General features: G+C 34.9%; 1 protein-coding gene across 1 annotated transcript in view; it reads left to right on the top strand.

The window, feature by feature from the left end:
- The first annotated feature begins 4,121 nt into the window (after positions 1-4,121).
- The window catches only part of LOC145662521 (scavenger receptor class B member 1-like), an 89,944-nt gene continuing 77,864 nt past the window's right edge, over positions 4,122-16,201 (top strand). The window contains exon 1 of the mRNA XM_081728180.1: positions 4,122-4,795. Coding sequence (XP_081584306.1) covers positions 4,633-4,795 — 163 coding nt within the window. The 5' untranslated portion in view covers positions 4,122-4,632. The remainder of the gene's footprint in view (positions 4,796-16,201) is intronic.

Raw genomic sequence — 16,201 nt, forward strand, 5'->3', positions numbered from 1 at the left:
CAAATCCCCTCTATATAAATTGTTGCGTGAGTATCTTAGAACTCTGAAACATGTATTTTTGGATAGCGTACATATTATTTCTTAAGTGAAATCTTGACCAGACTACGGTAGGTTCCATAGTTTTGAAATTATGAACCTTTAAAGTTCATTTTATCCTGTTTTCTTCAGCCTATATGTTCGAAAGAAAGAATTTGTGCACCCAGGTTGGTATACTCATACAACAAAATAATCCATTTATGATCTTATTTGTTTGTAAGGAAAAAATGACCAATAGTGAGACACATACCAATTGATAGATCTCTCTGAACTACCAAAATGATACGAGTAAGGGAAAATGCACATATGCATAGTTTCCGATCTTTTAAAAATAAAAGATACACGTTACACACATACAGGTATACACATAAATATTTTTAGATAACTACATTATCTATTATGATGAAACTGATGTTGATGCGCTTTTTTTTATAAAGTTTCTCATCGTGACACTTGCGTACTAATTTTTTTTTTTTTTTTTTTTTTTTTTTTTTTTTTAACAGATTACACTTTCCGCTGATTTTGTAGTACCAAGGATCTAGTGATAGTCTTCGGACATATATGACAAAACTTCTCAGTGGCTGACAATGTCAATACCGCAGTGTGTCTGTAATCACGCAAAACTTCGAAATAGGTACACTAATTTCGTTGATACATACATATATATATATATATATATATATATATATATATATATATATATATATATATATATATATATATATGCTCTTGCAGTAGTTTCATATTAATTTCATAATGATCTAGTGAGAGTCTTCGGAGCAATACCATGAAACTCCTCAACGGCTAATTGTGTTACTATTTTAATTAGCCAGCTTCATTGCGTGCATGCTTAAGAGTAAACTCAACATAGATGTACTGATTTTGATTATTATTTTTAGTTTCAAAGAGTACACTTTCCCCTGAGATCCAGATAAGTTTTATTAGGATGTGATGAGAGTCTTTGAAGTAAGACCATGAAACTCCTTAACGACTGACGGTGTTAATACCGTGTGAGCTCTCATAACTTAAAATTGAGAAGACAGTTATTATGATTTGGAAAGAAAATAATATTATGTAAGCACATATGCGCCATTCTGTTCGATGATTTTCTGTCATTTTTCGTCAACATCATAATCCCATCGCTATAGAATTTATGTGGTTTTCTTTTTTTTTAAAAAAAAAGAAAAGAAAAGAAAAAGAAAAAAAAGAAAGAAAGAAAGGAATGTAACACGTGGTTTTCACAGGCTTCTTCAAACTAACTGAACACCTTTCAAGGAGTTGTATAGAGACCAAAACAAATGATAGGTTGACGTTGCAAAGTCCGGGCTATATGATAGATGCATGAAAACCTACCAGACAACTTCTCTCAATTTCTGACGGATCGTTAAAGACGTATACCGTCTGGCATTGTCAATTAGGTATACGACATACTTCTGTTGACCAGTTACAGTCGTTTCTTTTGAATTCCTAGTGCACTCGCACTTATCATCAACAGTACAAGTGCGAATATATCGTTCGTCTCGGCAGCAGCAGTCTGTAATGCACGATGTCCTCAAATCTACCAAACGCACAGCATAATCTTGCTGGGCGTTAGTTTTCGCTTTGGTACATACTGTGGACCTTCTCGCTTCACCCACGATATTTTCCCCCAACATTTTTGTAGTAGGTTTTCTACTTTTTATTCCTCACAATCTGCAGTTTCAGAAATGATTCGAGTTCATTACATTTCAGTAGAGATTCACAAATAGAAATGCGATCGAGTAATTGTTTTTGAGTCAGAGCATGTGAAATTCAAAAGTTCGAGTTCCTTTTCGTAGACAGTTTTACCCAAATGGTTTAACATTGTTCGGTGATGGTTGTCTAGGTAGTTGGCGCTCTTAAGACTGCCTACACCCACTCTTGCTCTATTTTCGTCAGAATATCATCCACTTTTGCTATAATGGTCGCCCCTGCTAAAAGCATCTGACATCGAAATTTCCAGAACAAAAACGGCTGAACTTTCCTTAGGGTGTTGCTTTTGATAACAACCTCTCACGAATTTCCTTCTCTGTTTTCCCTTCCAGAAAAAGAGAGAGAGAGAGAGAGAGCGAGAGAAAGAAAATAATTGAACCATAACATGGATACCAATTTTATTCATTTTTCACTGTTACTCGATACACTTCTGTTTAATTAATTGTCAGTCAAATGAATTACTGTCAGAATGAGTTGAGATCACGTATTATTTATTCATAGAAAGAAAACTTCGTAACTCATTTTACAAGATGACATCAGCGCCGTCTATTAGTATGCGAATCAAATTACTTATCAATCCGTTCTTGTATTGTTAAAATCATTTTAAAAATCCGAGTTTATGGGACCCAAGAACGGATTTGAGTTTCTGTTATTTTAAAAGGGAAAACTTGTCCTGAAACTCAAGTGGCCTTCTGAAACGGATTAAGTTCGGATTTCAAAGTATCATTGTATTTATAAGCGATTAAGGTCTGAGCTTTTGACCAGAATAAACATAAACAATCCAGGACAAATATTACTAAAGCCCACTATGAAATACATGGTCATAATTTTCTATCAAATGTTGTATGAAATTTTCTTTGATAGTCATTTGGTTAATTAAGTTGGCTAAAACTTTTACACGCATTATAAACAATCAAATACGCATTACAATCTTAATTTTGTAGCTCATTTGTTTACATTTATTCATTCAATTTTTGCATTTGTTGATAGGCATAGAGTGCAACGCGGTACTTGCTTGAGGCAGTTGTTTAAAAGTAAGCTGTTTAACTAGTAAATCTTAAAATAAACGAGCAATTGTAAATATGAACCCTGCATGTAAAATGTGAACACTCACTAACCTTAGTCTCTGGCCTTGCCAGCCTTGTATTTATTGTAATATTCTTTAAGTTTACAGTTATACAAAACAGGATGCTGCTTGTAGGTAGCAATAAGCTTCTCTTATTCACGTTTAGCGCTACTGCACAATGATTTTACTTTGTTTTCTTTGATGCAATGCTGGATAGGAATAGAACATGTTTTATTTTAGAACAGTTGTATCAAATGTTGTAATCAACCTAAAAGTTGTATACAACTTGGTATCGTACACGTTCAAATTCCGCTTTGCTGAAACATTTGATACAATATTTGATGATGTACAGGATGGCCCAAAAGTTGGTACACATCCCTGCATTGATCAAGTATAACATTCTAGCTTATTGGTTTATTTGTTTCGGTTGTTCCGAGCTTAAGAGATAAGTAAAAATACATTAAGAACAAATAATAGAGAAACTTAGTCTACTTGATGAATAACAATAAGAAATGATACTATAAAAAGCAATGAGTTGATCAATATGGGATTGTATACTTACTTTTGGGCCACCCTGTATAACCATTTTAAGTTGTTCAATAGATGTTCTTTTATTAATGACCCAATATGTATCGCTAATACTCACACACCAGGCCCGTAGCTAGAAGGTGGACAGGAGCCTCAGCCTTTCAGCTCCCCTGCGACCATTTTCAGCCCCCTAAAATTTATAGTTATTTCTTGATATATAAATGTAACATATATATATATATATATATATATATATATATATATATATATATATACATATATATAACATAAACTCAAATTAGCCGCTTCAAAAATGGTCTTAGTGTTCTGGGTACGGGCCTGTCATATACGTATATAAAATAAACGTCCATGGAATAGGGTAAAATGTGTTGTAAATCATGTAAGTGCTAATATTCAAGATCCAAATACCAGGCCGCCGATCATTTGATCAATCTTGTCCAACAATAAACATTGTTTACTGAAAAGGAAAGAAAACACCGTTTTTTTCTTCTACATGTTTGACTAATCAAGAAAACTTCTCTCATTATAATTACAGATGCCAGAAGCAGTTAAATAAGTGCAAGTAGTGGGGGACTCTCAAGTACTAACATAATAAAGAAAGCATGGGACTGAAGGCAACAAGTTTACAGAGTAGAGTGGTATCTCATTATATAAGTGATATAGAATAATTCATCAGGCTTTCTCATAATTCAGGGAAAGAAAAATTTTAAAAAAAAATACAAAAGAGGAGATAGCAAAGAAGAAAAATAGGAGAGAAGGAGGGAGGTAACACAACTACAAAACAAAAAAGAAGAAGAAAACTGCTGAATTACACAAGAAAACGGCAGTGAGACAACGATATGCGTCTATGTTCCCTTCATCTGCTCACTCTCCCTTTTTTTCAAAAGAAAGTGTTCGCTCGCTCGATAAACTGAAAGTGAGAGTAACTTCGGTCTGACCTGGGCAGCAGCACCAATGTTAGATTGGAACACAGTTTTTTTTCATTCCTTCTTCTTCTTCTTCTTCTTCGAAACGAATAATTAGCGAGGGTGTCACCATTTTTATTTGCTGCCTTTTCGAATATGCTGTTCATTTGACAACTAGTGATGACTTTGGACAGTTAGTGAATATGATCGTTCTACATTAAGAAATACTCGTGTGGTACCTACTTGTTGGCGTTGTTTACGCTTTTTCTAGGTTAGGAAATCAAAAAGAAAGTATAATAATTTTTGTAGTCGGAAAGAAACCCAGGAAGATATAATACCATAATCATGAAGCTGAAGACATGTACCAGAGGAGCAAGTTTACCCTGCTGTTGTGGATTTTCGGACTGCGATTCTTGCAGCACTGAGATCCGTAACACTGCAGATACCCTCAGCAATACCGGCGAGAAAATTTTGTTAGCAACAAATAGAGCTGCAAGGGCAAATAAAGGTAAGTAATGTTTTCTTCTTTGTTCATATAACGACTTTTATTTCAGGTCTTTTCATTTCTTTTTACACCTTTAGTTTAAGAAATTGCTTAACAATTCAAAAGGAAAGAACATCTTGTCAGTTAAGTTGTTCCGACCACAAAAATGGTTTCCTATTTTTTCTTTCTTTTTATTTTATATGTTGTCGTTACCACTCCACGCCATCAAAGTGTGAAATGTTAAAACTTGTAGTTGAGATTTTGAAGCACAGCGAAATGATTACCACGAACATCTGAAAGAAAACGTGTGGTCTAGAATAATAGGCAATAGCCCCAACAGACGGAAACAGTAAACTAGCCAACTGCCAACGTTGGCTTTACGTTGTAACTGATCACTTTACCGAGCATTTGCCAACCAACTTAATTTCAATGTAATTCGTACGAAAATAGTAAAAAAAAAAAACTTTGCTAGTGCTAAAATTGACTAGGAGTGTGAGATTGAAACTTTTTGAAAAGTGACGGCTTAATGTTGGGTGGTGAATACGCCCTTTAAAGTATGTTAAACTACCTTACTTTTCCAACTTTTTAGACATATTTGTGCAATTATCGATTAGTCTCCGTTATGGGGCGTTTACACTTAGTCGATTTAGTCGCACGACTAAATCGACTCGCTGCATTTGCCACTAAATCGAAGCAACTAGGCCGAATCAGATTGATGGATGTGTTCAATTATTTCAACCACAGAAAATAGAACGTCTTTTAATTCAGTTGCCAGTCGATTAGTCGCCTTCGATCAACAAGCGATTAAGTTGAAGTCCCGTTTACACGGTCGATTAAGTTGAAAGTGACGTCAATTCAACTGAATCGAACGCAAATCGACTAAGTGTAAACGCCCCATTAGAGCGTACCAACTATGCTGTCAGGGTGAAGATAGTCGCTAGATCTGTCGAAGAATTGGAGATCTTTGATAAATTCTAAATATAGTGTATTTGATAAGTCATTGCTGCTGAGTACGTGCTACTTACTGTTTCTTATACCAGAGTAGAAGAAAATCAAGCCCGATAGTACACAAGCGAAACGGAGAATGAGTTAGGAAAACAAAAAGTTCTGCGAAGTAGCGAAGATAATGAACTTGACATTCGTGATGTAATCTGTGCTGTGCCAATGTTCGTTAAATTGTATTTTGAAATGATTTGCAAATTTCTCATAAAGTAAATAAAAACATGTAATGTAATGCAAATATTAAAAAAAATAAATTATATTTCTCTTATCCGGCATTGCTCTAAGCAAGAAATAACCGATGACGGGAATGTAGTGTACATATTTATTCCAGAACGAGAGAAAAATCTTAACTTGCACTTGGTGCTGGTGCAAAGGTGTTCTACTTAAATCCATTCTGTTTTTATATATTTTTTAAACATGCAATCATCTTCTACATTTTGACAATTATTTTACTAGTACATTCCTTTTTGTGTGTTTTATAACAATTCATCTTTGCACCGCCCTACGTCCGCATTTAATCAATATTTTATAATTATGACAACTGTTCTGAATCAGGCAATATCTTTCGTCCATGCCATCCATTTTTCTTACTTTTGCAGTTTTACTCACATTTTTAATCAATTATTATTTTCATAATAAATTATTACATAGAACAATTTTACTGATTTGATCGAGATGGCTCCAATGCTGCGACCGTAGTTAGTATTGACCCATTAATTTGGTCTAGAAGAAAGCAAGAAAAAGAAAAATATATCAATCTTACTTCAACTTCTAAGTAACGAGAAAATGTGAAGCATTTGAAAACTGATGGGTACTTCAAACATGATTTTTCAGCTCATTTTTTAAAAATAAATATCTACTGAAGTAAAATGTTAGTTTTTAAAAAAAATTCGAGCAAGCATTCAAAGTGGCGTGTCATTTTTATTCATTTTCTCAACAGTCCTAGGAACAACAAAACGTTCTTTAGGGTAGGGCATTTAATAGTAGCGGAACCTATGTTCGACCTACTACAGACAACTACGAATATATGAGTATAATTTTACCCACATACAATAGGGCTTAATATTGTTATTATTATCTAGTGACGGTCAAATTCGAATAATGCCTCATTAAAATACATATTTCGAGCAATATTTTTTTAAATTCGTAATTATTCGAACAAAATAATTATTCAAACAATTATTAGAATAAAATGATGCTTGTTCAAGTTTTACTATGCATAATGTATACTAGTTCGGACAATTACTTGAAAATGAATATCTGTTTAAGGTCCTACTTAAATAATAAATGCGATCAAAATTACTTCAGTTCAATGTATTAATGTAAACTTATCTATTTGCACACGAAACCACAGAGAGGACTGAGTATAACTTTGAGTTTTCACCATATATGTATAATATTCACAATAATTATTCAATCTGTGGTTAGATTACCCTATCGTCCGTATCATACAGGTATTATGTGGGACAATTTTCAACGGTTGCTTTTAAAAAAGCGTGTAGCCAATCACAGGAGTCTTAAGATAATAGGGCAATTATATAGAAAACGAGACATCAAATTTTTCTCTAAATCGTTCAACTCCATTCAAACTTACCTGTAGGTCCTCATTTCATATAGCCTTACTGCTGAAAGGGACATTAAACTCTCATCTATTCATCTATCCATTCAAACTTATTCTTATTGTTCTATTAACTGAAATGTTAATAAATGTTCGTTAAAAGAATTGAAAAGCGTAATAAAAATATATGATAGACTATTTTTTTGTTGAAATTAATCATCTAACCTTTCATAATGATATACTGTACAATATGAATATTTTGATTACTCGAATAATTTCGTTTTATTTTTCATTTATTTATTTTATTTTGTTTTATTTATTTTTTTGTACGTACACAATATAAATCGAAATTAAATCTTTCAGTTTTACGTCCCACGGATAAAGGATAAAGGAGACGGTGATGATGAGAAATGAATGAAATGGTGAGGTGAAGAAAGTGGGAGGAAAGGTGAGAACCCCGAAAAAACTCATGCATACGAAGTTTGTCCAACACAAAAACAATATCGTATTTTCAAAATTTTTATATTACAAAATACCTGACGCATTCTTAATATAAACTGCAGATGTGATATGTTTGTTTGGCTATGTAATAAAACTATCTTGGCTCAAAATCGTATTTATAAATAAGTACGTTACATAAGTCATTTATTGTCTTTTATCTAGATTTGTCTGTTCCCGTTACTTTGTGTGGGAAATGAAAATGCTTTTTCGGCGTGAGAAAGTGTGTACACTACATTTTTTTTTTTTCCACACCACACTGTTGCTTTACTTAATTCAACTTAAGATAGTACCTCGGTATATACATAATCACTATTCCACTGAAAACTCATATAAACAACGTCCGATTATGCCACTAGTAAAAATTGTCCACGCTTCGATTCATTTCTAAGTGAAGTTTTTATATTAAAGTGCAGATACCAAATCGGGGCCGTAACTTGTGGGGAAGAGGGGCAAGGGGCAACTGCCTCTACAGGTAAGCTCCCCGTCATTCGAGGGGGGGGGGGGCACTTTAAGACAAAATTTTCTTACTTCATATGCGATACGAACATGAAATTATAAATGAAGCATCAAACAGGTTCAGTACATTGCGTAAACAAAACAGCACACAAAACGCAAATATAACAAAAATGAGTCGTGGGCCTATTTCAGTAAAAAAATGTCTACTTTCAGGGGCCCTAGAAATAATATTTATTAGTATGGCTTTGAGATTTGTCAATATTGTCCCCTTAATTAATTTGTCATGTATGGAACAGGCCCAGGGGCGTAACTAACGCCTCCGCAGACCATGCCGTGCGGGAGGGCCGCAGGCTCCGGGGACCCATAAAGAGTAAGAGAAAGATGAAAGAGGGGTCCAAGATTTAGAAAAACAACTTTTTCTAGGAGCCCAAATACGCGTATTAATGCTTGACCCCCAGAAAAAATCTAACTTACTGCGCTGTACTAAATCCAATGAAACTATTTTAAAATATATCCATCCAAAAAATCATGAGAAAAATGACTTCAAAGTTGGAGTCTCTGTAGTACTGATTATGTCAATAATCAAAATGCTCAGGCTTCGATACATTTCTAACTGCACTTTTTTAAAAATCATTGCTTATACTTTTTGATTAAGAAAAAGTGTGTATATATACAATTAAGTAATGATACTATATGTATATTGAGTATGTATATGATTTGTAGTACGACAAACTCAGTGAATTTCTACTTTACGATCAATAAACCAAACGCGTGTATGCCAACTTTGAAGTCATTTTCGGCAATGACCTCATGGATGAATTAGTTTAAAAAGAATAGTTTCTTTGGATTCAGCATCTTCAAATTAGTATAGAAAGCACAATTAGAAATATATCCAAGCGTGGGCACTTTTTACTAGTTCTGGTGTAGAGTTGCCATTATGTTCTACGTACTACTTCCGGCTAGTGTTGATTTACTAAAGTTTTACTGTATTTCCTATAAGTATGATCTTGTTCACTTCAACCATAGGTTGGTGGGTAACATGAACATTTTAAAACTTTTCTCTCCGTTGGGAGAGTTGTTTTATGTTTTGATAAGGCGGCTTCTGCCTCTATATTCTATCCTTGGTCTTCCTCTTCCTGGTTTTCCTTCTGCTTTTTCTTCTATCAACACGGTGATTTAATCGGAAAGCCGAATAAGATGACCAAGCATGCTGTTTCTTCTTTTTCCTATTATCTTCATGATCTGTCGTCCTTCATTAGCTTCCTTAATACGTCTTCATTCCTTTTCATTTTGGTCCATGATATGCGCAGCATTCTGCGCCAACACCACATTTCAAATTCTTCCAGCTTGGATATTTCAGCTTTTCTCAATCTCGACGTCTGTGATCCGTACAGCGCCAAGCTCCATACCAATGTCTTAATAAATTGTTTACGAACGTTCAACGACACATTTCTTGATGTTAGTAGTCCTCTTTTCCTATTGAATGCTTGTTTAGCCTGTGCTATTCTGGACCTTATGTCTTTTTCACTTCTTCCGTCCGAGGATGTTAGACTTCCTAAATAGGGGAATGTCTTAACGTTTTCGATTTTCTCTCCATCCAGCCATATGCTTGCCTTTCCTCTCCTACTCTTGTGCACTTTATCACTTTGGTTTTCTTCTTATTTAACATTTTGCATTTTTTTCGAGTTGGTCGTTCAAGTTTGAAGGTGCTTCCAGCATGTCCTTTTCATTCTCCGCTATCAGTGCTATGTCATCAGCAAACCTTATTGTGCTGGAACCAGCTAAAACATAATGACCACCTATCTAATATGTGGTATGTCTACCTATTAGGTCAGGTCAGCAGCAATGAGTTTTGGCATGGAAGTAATGAGCTTTTGGTAGGTGGCTGGAGACATGGTGCACCACATATGCACACACAACTCACTTAATTTCTGTAAATTCCACGATGAGCTTGGATCTGATGATCAATGACATCCCAAAGGTGTAGTAAGTTAAGATAGGGTAAGTTTGAGGGTTATTATACAAATTGAAATTCACCACTGTGCTCCTCGAGCCATTGCAGGTCAAGGTTGACGTTGTGATCGTTATTATCAGCTGGAAATATAACCAAAGTGAATGAGTGTACACAATCAGCAATGACCTGCCGAATGCTAGGAGGAGTCACACACATTACTGGACCTTTGCATGACCATGTCAAGAATCCCCGTACCATAATGGACTGGCGTGTCGTCGTCCTACTGTGTACGTCTCGAGTAGCTGTTCCTTGGAAGACGATGAATTCTGACTCGACCACCGATATGATGAAAGCAATATCGTGATTCAGTGGACCAAGCAATGCTGTGCTATTGCTCGGTGGCCGCCTTATCGGCGATGAATACATTCCGATTCCAATCGTAATTGACGATACCGTCCGGTTAACATTGATACACATATGGGACGAAGGCTGTGGAGGCCCATATCTAGTATGCTAGTATGCTAGTACATGGTGAACTGTATGCTTAGATACACTCATGCTTTACCCTCTGCTTGTCTTTTAATGTCTGTTGTTAATTGAACCACAATTTGCATTCTATCCTGTTGTACCAACCTCGACACTCTAATGCTCAACGTCTTTAATCAGGTAGGCCCGCCTCACGTCTCATCGTTTGGTTGTAGTTTCACCATCCTTCTTACACCCTTGGAAAACACTAATCATAGCAGCTCGCGAACACCCGATATACCTACTCTTTTCCTGTTCTTTGGTCATCATAATCTGGCCCCTATCGAACTCTGATATATCGCCGGCATTTCGCATTTTACGTATAGGCTAAGCATCACAATCATTGATCGAGTAAGATCCCTGTTTCCGTCTGGTGAGCAGTTCTATTGTGCCCTGTGACTTTTACATTAGCGTAACGACATTTTTTCAAAAAGTAGCGGGTAGTCATAATATCTTAGATTCTAACTTCTAGTAGAATTTACTCGTTATCAGTATTTTGGAGCCTGCATCATGCAATAGTATTATAGGAAAAGTAAACGCTCAATGAACCTAAGTTTAAAATTATTAATATTATTGTTATCATACTGAAGAAATGTCAGTTCCTAATCGTCTAAATTCTTCATAAAATCTTCCATTCAGTGTTGTCAATTTACTTCCAATTTCTTATTTATATCCTTCGTATGCTATATATCGTAAGGTATCTAGAAAATTCACTCGATATTGGCCAAACTTGGTATCAGAGATGCCCACAGGCGAGTTTCAGAGACTTTTTTTTTTTTTTTTTTTTTTTTTTTTAAGGGAGACAATTTACCATTGAAAATTGTACAGTCAAACTGGAGAATGATAAGTTTTGAGAATTACGCCCATGCTTTTGTGTGCAGGTGAAGGGAAACTGCTTGATATAGAGGTAGAATTTGATTGGCTTAGTATGCATCTCAAATACTTTCATGTGCAAACTTTTGGTTTTCGAGTTATGGGAAGAGGGATCAAATTTTGGGGTTTGGACTTAGTCAATTTAAAAAAAAAATCATTAATTGGTATTTAGAACAAGAATTAGATGAACATACTAACATCAATTTGAAAATAAATGTTATTGAGTTGAGTTGATTTTGAGTTTAACGTCCCTTTCAGCAGCAAAGCTATATGAGACGGGATCTACTGATTAACGTGGAATCCGACTGTTGTTATCCTGTTAAACATGAAGTAAATGTAGTGTACGTATAATAATGATTTACTATTTTTTCTTTGCAATCATTATACTAATTACCAGTTTAATTGTAAATATCAAAATGTCGAAACTGACGGAATTACTATTGGATTACATTGAACTTTGGCTCAGTTAGTTGTGTCTTACAACGAAGTAGGGAGGTTAGCTTAGACTTAATTATTGCTGTCTCTTCTCTTTCGGAAGCCTTTTGAGGAATATTGCATTCTTATCCAATTCTTATCCAAAATACCACTCGTTTTTCCTCAATACTTGCGTGCCGTGCCAAGGTCAAATTTCACCCTCATCATCCCAACCTTTGATATACTTAGGTAGACACAACATATTTTCCTTCTGTCCCACTTTCACTCTATTTCAACTGATTAAAAAAGAAAAAAAATAAATAAAAAGAACTGACGTAAATGAGGGTGATGATGTTATCGTAGAACCATTAAAGAATGTGGCTTCATTTGTATCGTAGAATATTTTAAATTTCTTTTGAGTGATCTATAAATTCTGAAAGAATGCTTCAAGTACCCAGATACATTATTTCTCTATTTTGAGTTTCGTAAAACAAATATAATTATTTGTATTAGAAACTGGCGAATTATGATAAAAATATATTACTCCACTACAACGTAATGTACGATTATTTACTGAGCTTTAAGTATTACTAGAGTTTTGTCTTTTGTATTACCTTTAAATTTACAATGACATATTATATCAACGGTGAAATTTACAATGACACATTATATCAAAGGTGAAATTAAGCATTACACATTAGAACAACCCTCATTGTGTTCTTTTTTCTTTCTTTTTCTGTCAATTGTACTTTAAATGCCTTTTAAATACAAATAATACAACTCAAATGTTATCCGGGGCCGCGGTGGCTCAGTGGTAGAGCGTTCACCTCCGGTGCTTAGGGTCCCCGGTTCGATCCCAGCTCGCGCCGTGTGGACTTTGTGGTGGACAAACATTGTGGTCGTGGGTTTTCTCGGGGTTCTCCCGTTTCCTCCCACTTTCTTCATTCCACCATTTCATTCATTTCTCATGATCACCGTCTACTTTAGCCTAACCGGCATAATCGTGGGACGTAAAACTCAAGGATTTCATTTCAAATATTATCCTAAATATCCAATTTATGGTCTGTTTATTACTTCATACGTAACAGTTTCTTTCTTACGAATAAACTGAAATGCAATGATGTTTATCAATATCATAAATTGAATCTTCTTTTACATTAAAGTAAGATTGTAAGATGTTATAAAGCTACGAGAAACGGTAGCAATAACAAAGCAATATTTAAGAATGATAATATAGTCATCTACGAGACACTCAGGCTATTTGTATGTAGGGGGCACGGTGGCTTAGTGATACGTGGAGTCCTTGGTTCTATCCCTGGTCAAGTAAGTTTGTGGTGGACAACGTTGTATCCGTAGGTTTTCTCAAAGTACTTCCGTTTCCTCCCACATTATTATTCCACCAATTTTTCCATCATCATTTAGTTGATTAAACCATCCGTCTCTCTTAGCCTGATGAGCATAATCGTGGGATGTTAAACTGAAAGATGTCATTTCGTTTTTCAGTCTCTATCTGTACATCCTTGAAGAGGTGGTTAATTTCTAAGTTTAGGTGAGCTTCAAGATTTTCTTATAAGTCATGATGTTCTAGAATTCCTAGAATTTAAAATCCAGTTGGTTGTAGAAAAGCCCACTCTCAACTGAAGTAAAATGAATTACAAGTAATGTAAAGTTTACACTTATTCGGGGATCAAACCAAGGACTCCACGCACCAGAAATAAGCACTCTACCACTAAGCCACTGTGCCCCCGTCACATAAAGAGACTGAGAGTCACTATATTATCATTCTTAAGTATTGCTTTGTTATTGCTACCGTTTCTCGTAGCTTTATAATATCTTACAACCTTTCTTTAATGTAAAAGAAAATTCAATTTACGATATTGATAACATCATTGTATTTCAGTTCGTAAAGTACAATGAATGTACTTTACGAACTGACCTTCAAATAGTTAATTTTTACTTACTATAATGTTAAAGAGTTGTTTTATTCCTGTTAGAATTGGAGTTATAGTTTTTAAAAATCATTCAGCCCAAAATCCGGCAGAAGTTAAGCAGAAGTTCGAATTATAAGAACTCAGTGTAGGAATATACGAAGGTCAGTCAAAATGTTCCCGGAATGTTGTTGTAGTTTTGGTATTTTTGATGCAATCACAATGAACCTTATACAGTACAGTCCTTAGGTTGCCTAATTATGAATATGACAATTGTGAACAGGCCACAATAGGCAGTGTATGAGTAGTGTAGCTGAAACGGAGGAGTATGTGTTGAACAGTTGGTGCAATGTTACAGTTCGACCAACGTCCAAAACATCAACTTCAATTGCAAAATTGCGGGAAATCTGTTTCAGACTTTGACAGCCTTAGGAACAGTTTAGTATCATCGGATGTTGGGCTCTGTACAAGGTGAAAATAGGCCTCAAAGGTGGACAAGAAATGGGATCAAAACCAACGCAACGACGGCTGAAGTTCGGAAGATATCAAAAGAGGAGTTTCATTGGCATTTCCAGTAATAGCAGGAGTGATGGAGCACCTGTGTGTGTCTGTTCCGAAAATGCCTACTTTGAAGATGATTAGCCGTGTGCTTAAATTAAAAGCTACAGTAAAATCCCGGGAATTTTCTGACTGCTCCTCGTATACCCACTATATATATATATATATATATATATATATATATATATATATATATATATATATATATATATATATATATATATATATGTGTGTGTGTGTGTGTGTGTGTTCAGACATGCCTATTCTAGAAGCGCTGTTACTTAGAAGTAAAGGTTGATAGGAAAAAGCAAATCACATTTTAGCAATCAGTAAATCCTAGCAATAACAATCTACCTATTTACATCTGTACCTGGTGGGAAGAAGTTTTGATTAGTGAAATTGGTAAAATTCCATGTATTTTTGTTCTAATAAACAGAAATATTCGAGCAGTTAATCAAATAACGAATATTCGGAAAATGAATTATTCAATAGTCATGGGTGCCCGAAGGGGAGGGCAGCGTGGTGTCCGGGCCCCTCTCTGGCTTACGAAAATGTATTAAATATCTTAAGATTTTCTTAATACAAATAAAAAAAAAATACCAAACGTAATATGTAACCAGGGAGATAAGCCCCCCTAGAAAATTTTCTTCGGGCGCCCATGTCAATAGTGAATACTGAATTATTCAATTTTTAACAACCTTAGTTTTTACAACCTCTTGATTTCTTCCTAGGTTACACCACTAAATAGTCAAAACAGAGGATTAACTTCAGATCATTTAAAAAATAAATAATACTTTACAAGTGAGATATTATAGTCAGTTTACATTAAGCTCATAGTGATTGTGGATTCTCAAGTCAAGGAAAGAAGAAAACTAAACCACAAACAGGTCATTTTCTGATTAGCGTAGTATTTTATCATCTGTTTCTTCCTTCCTTCCTTCCTTCCTTTCAAAATAAATAAAATACGAGTTGCACAAGAACAACTTCCGGAAATCCATCGTTTAATGCTATACGAAAGACCAGAATAGAGATAGCGTTGAATGTCTCGTCACGTGAGCCTCATTCAATGACCCCCCGAGAAACAAGTTGTTTGACCCAAATCCACCTGTTGCTTCTTTTAAAGACTTCTTAAGTAATCGTGCAACTTGCTCTTTCACTCCCTCTATATACGTCTGCCTTATTCTCATTCATCTATTTATTTATTTACTAAAAAAATATCGGCACGCTTGCAAAGATAGCTGTATGAAGTTTAATTTCCAAATAAATCAATTCAGCAATATTATCAACGTTTTATAGCGAAATATCCAGACATCAGACATATACAAATCGACAATCTCATTGAACTGAATAAAAACAACGTGAGTGAGCATAACTATTCATGCATAGTTTTCGAGAAAATAGAAGAAGAAGAAATATATATTATTTGGTAAACTTAAGAGGCCTAATCACTGCGAAATTAAAATACCGCTAATTTTACAGTAATTATGTGATATCTTCAAAGAGATAAAAGGTAATCGAAATGAGGTACAAGAGCGCGCTAGACAATATTATTTTGCATGAGGTACCGTTATCACGAGTCACGGAGTAGCTATCCGTTTGCAGCCATTCATACACATGCGAAAATAAATGCCGATTTTCTAAATGGCTGGAAATCGAAAGCG

This window comes from Thermobia domestica, chromosome 10 (assembly GCF_964235325.1).
Source record: "Thermobia domestica chromosome 10, izTheDome1.hap1.1, whole genome shotgun sequence".
In the NCBI taxonomy this organism is placed as follows: domain Eukaryota; kingdom Metazoa; phylum Arthropoda; class Insecta; order Zygentoma; family Lepismatidae; genus Thermobia; species Thermobia domestica.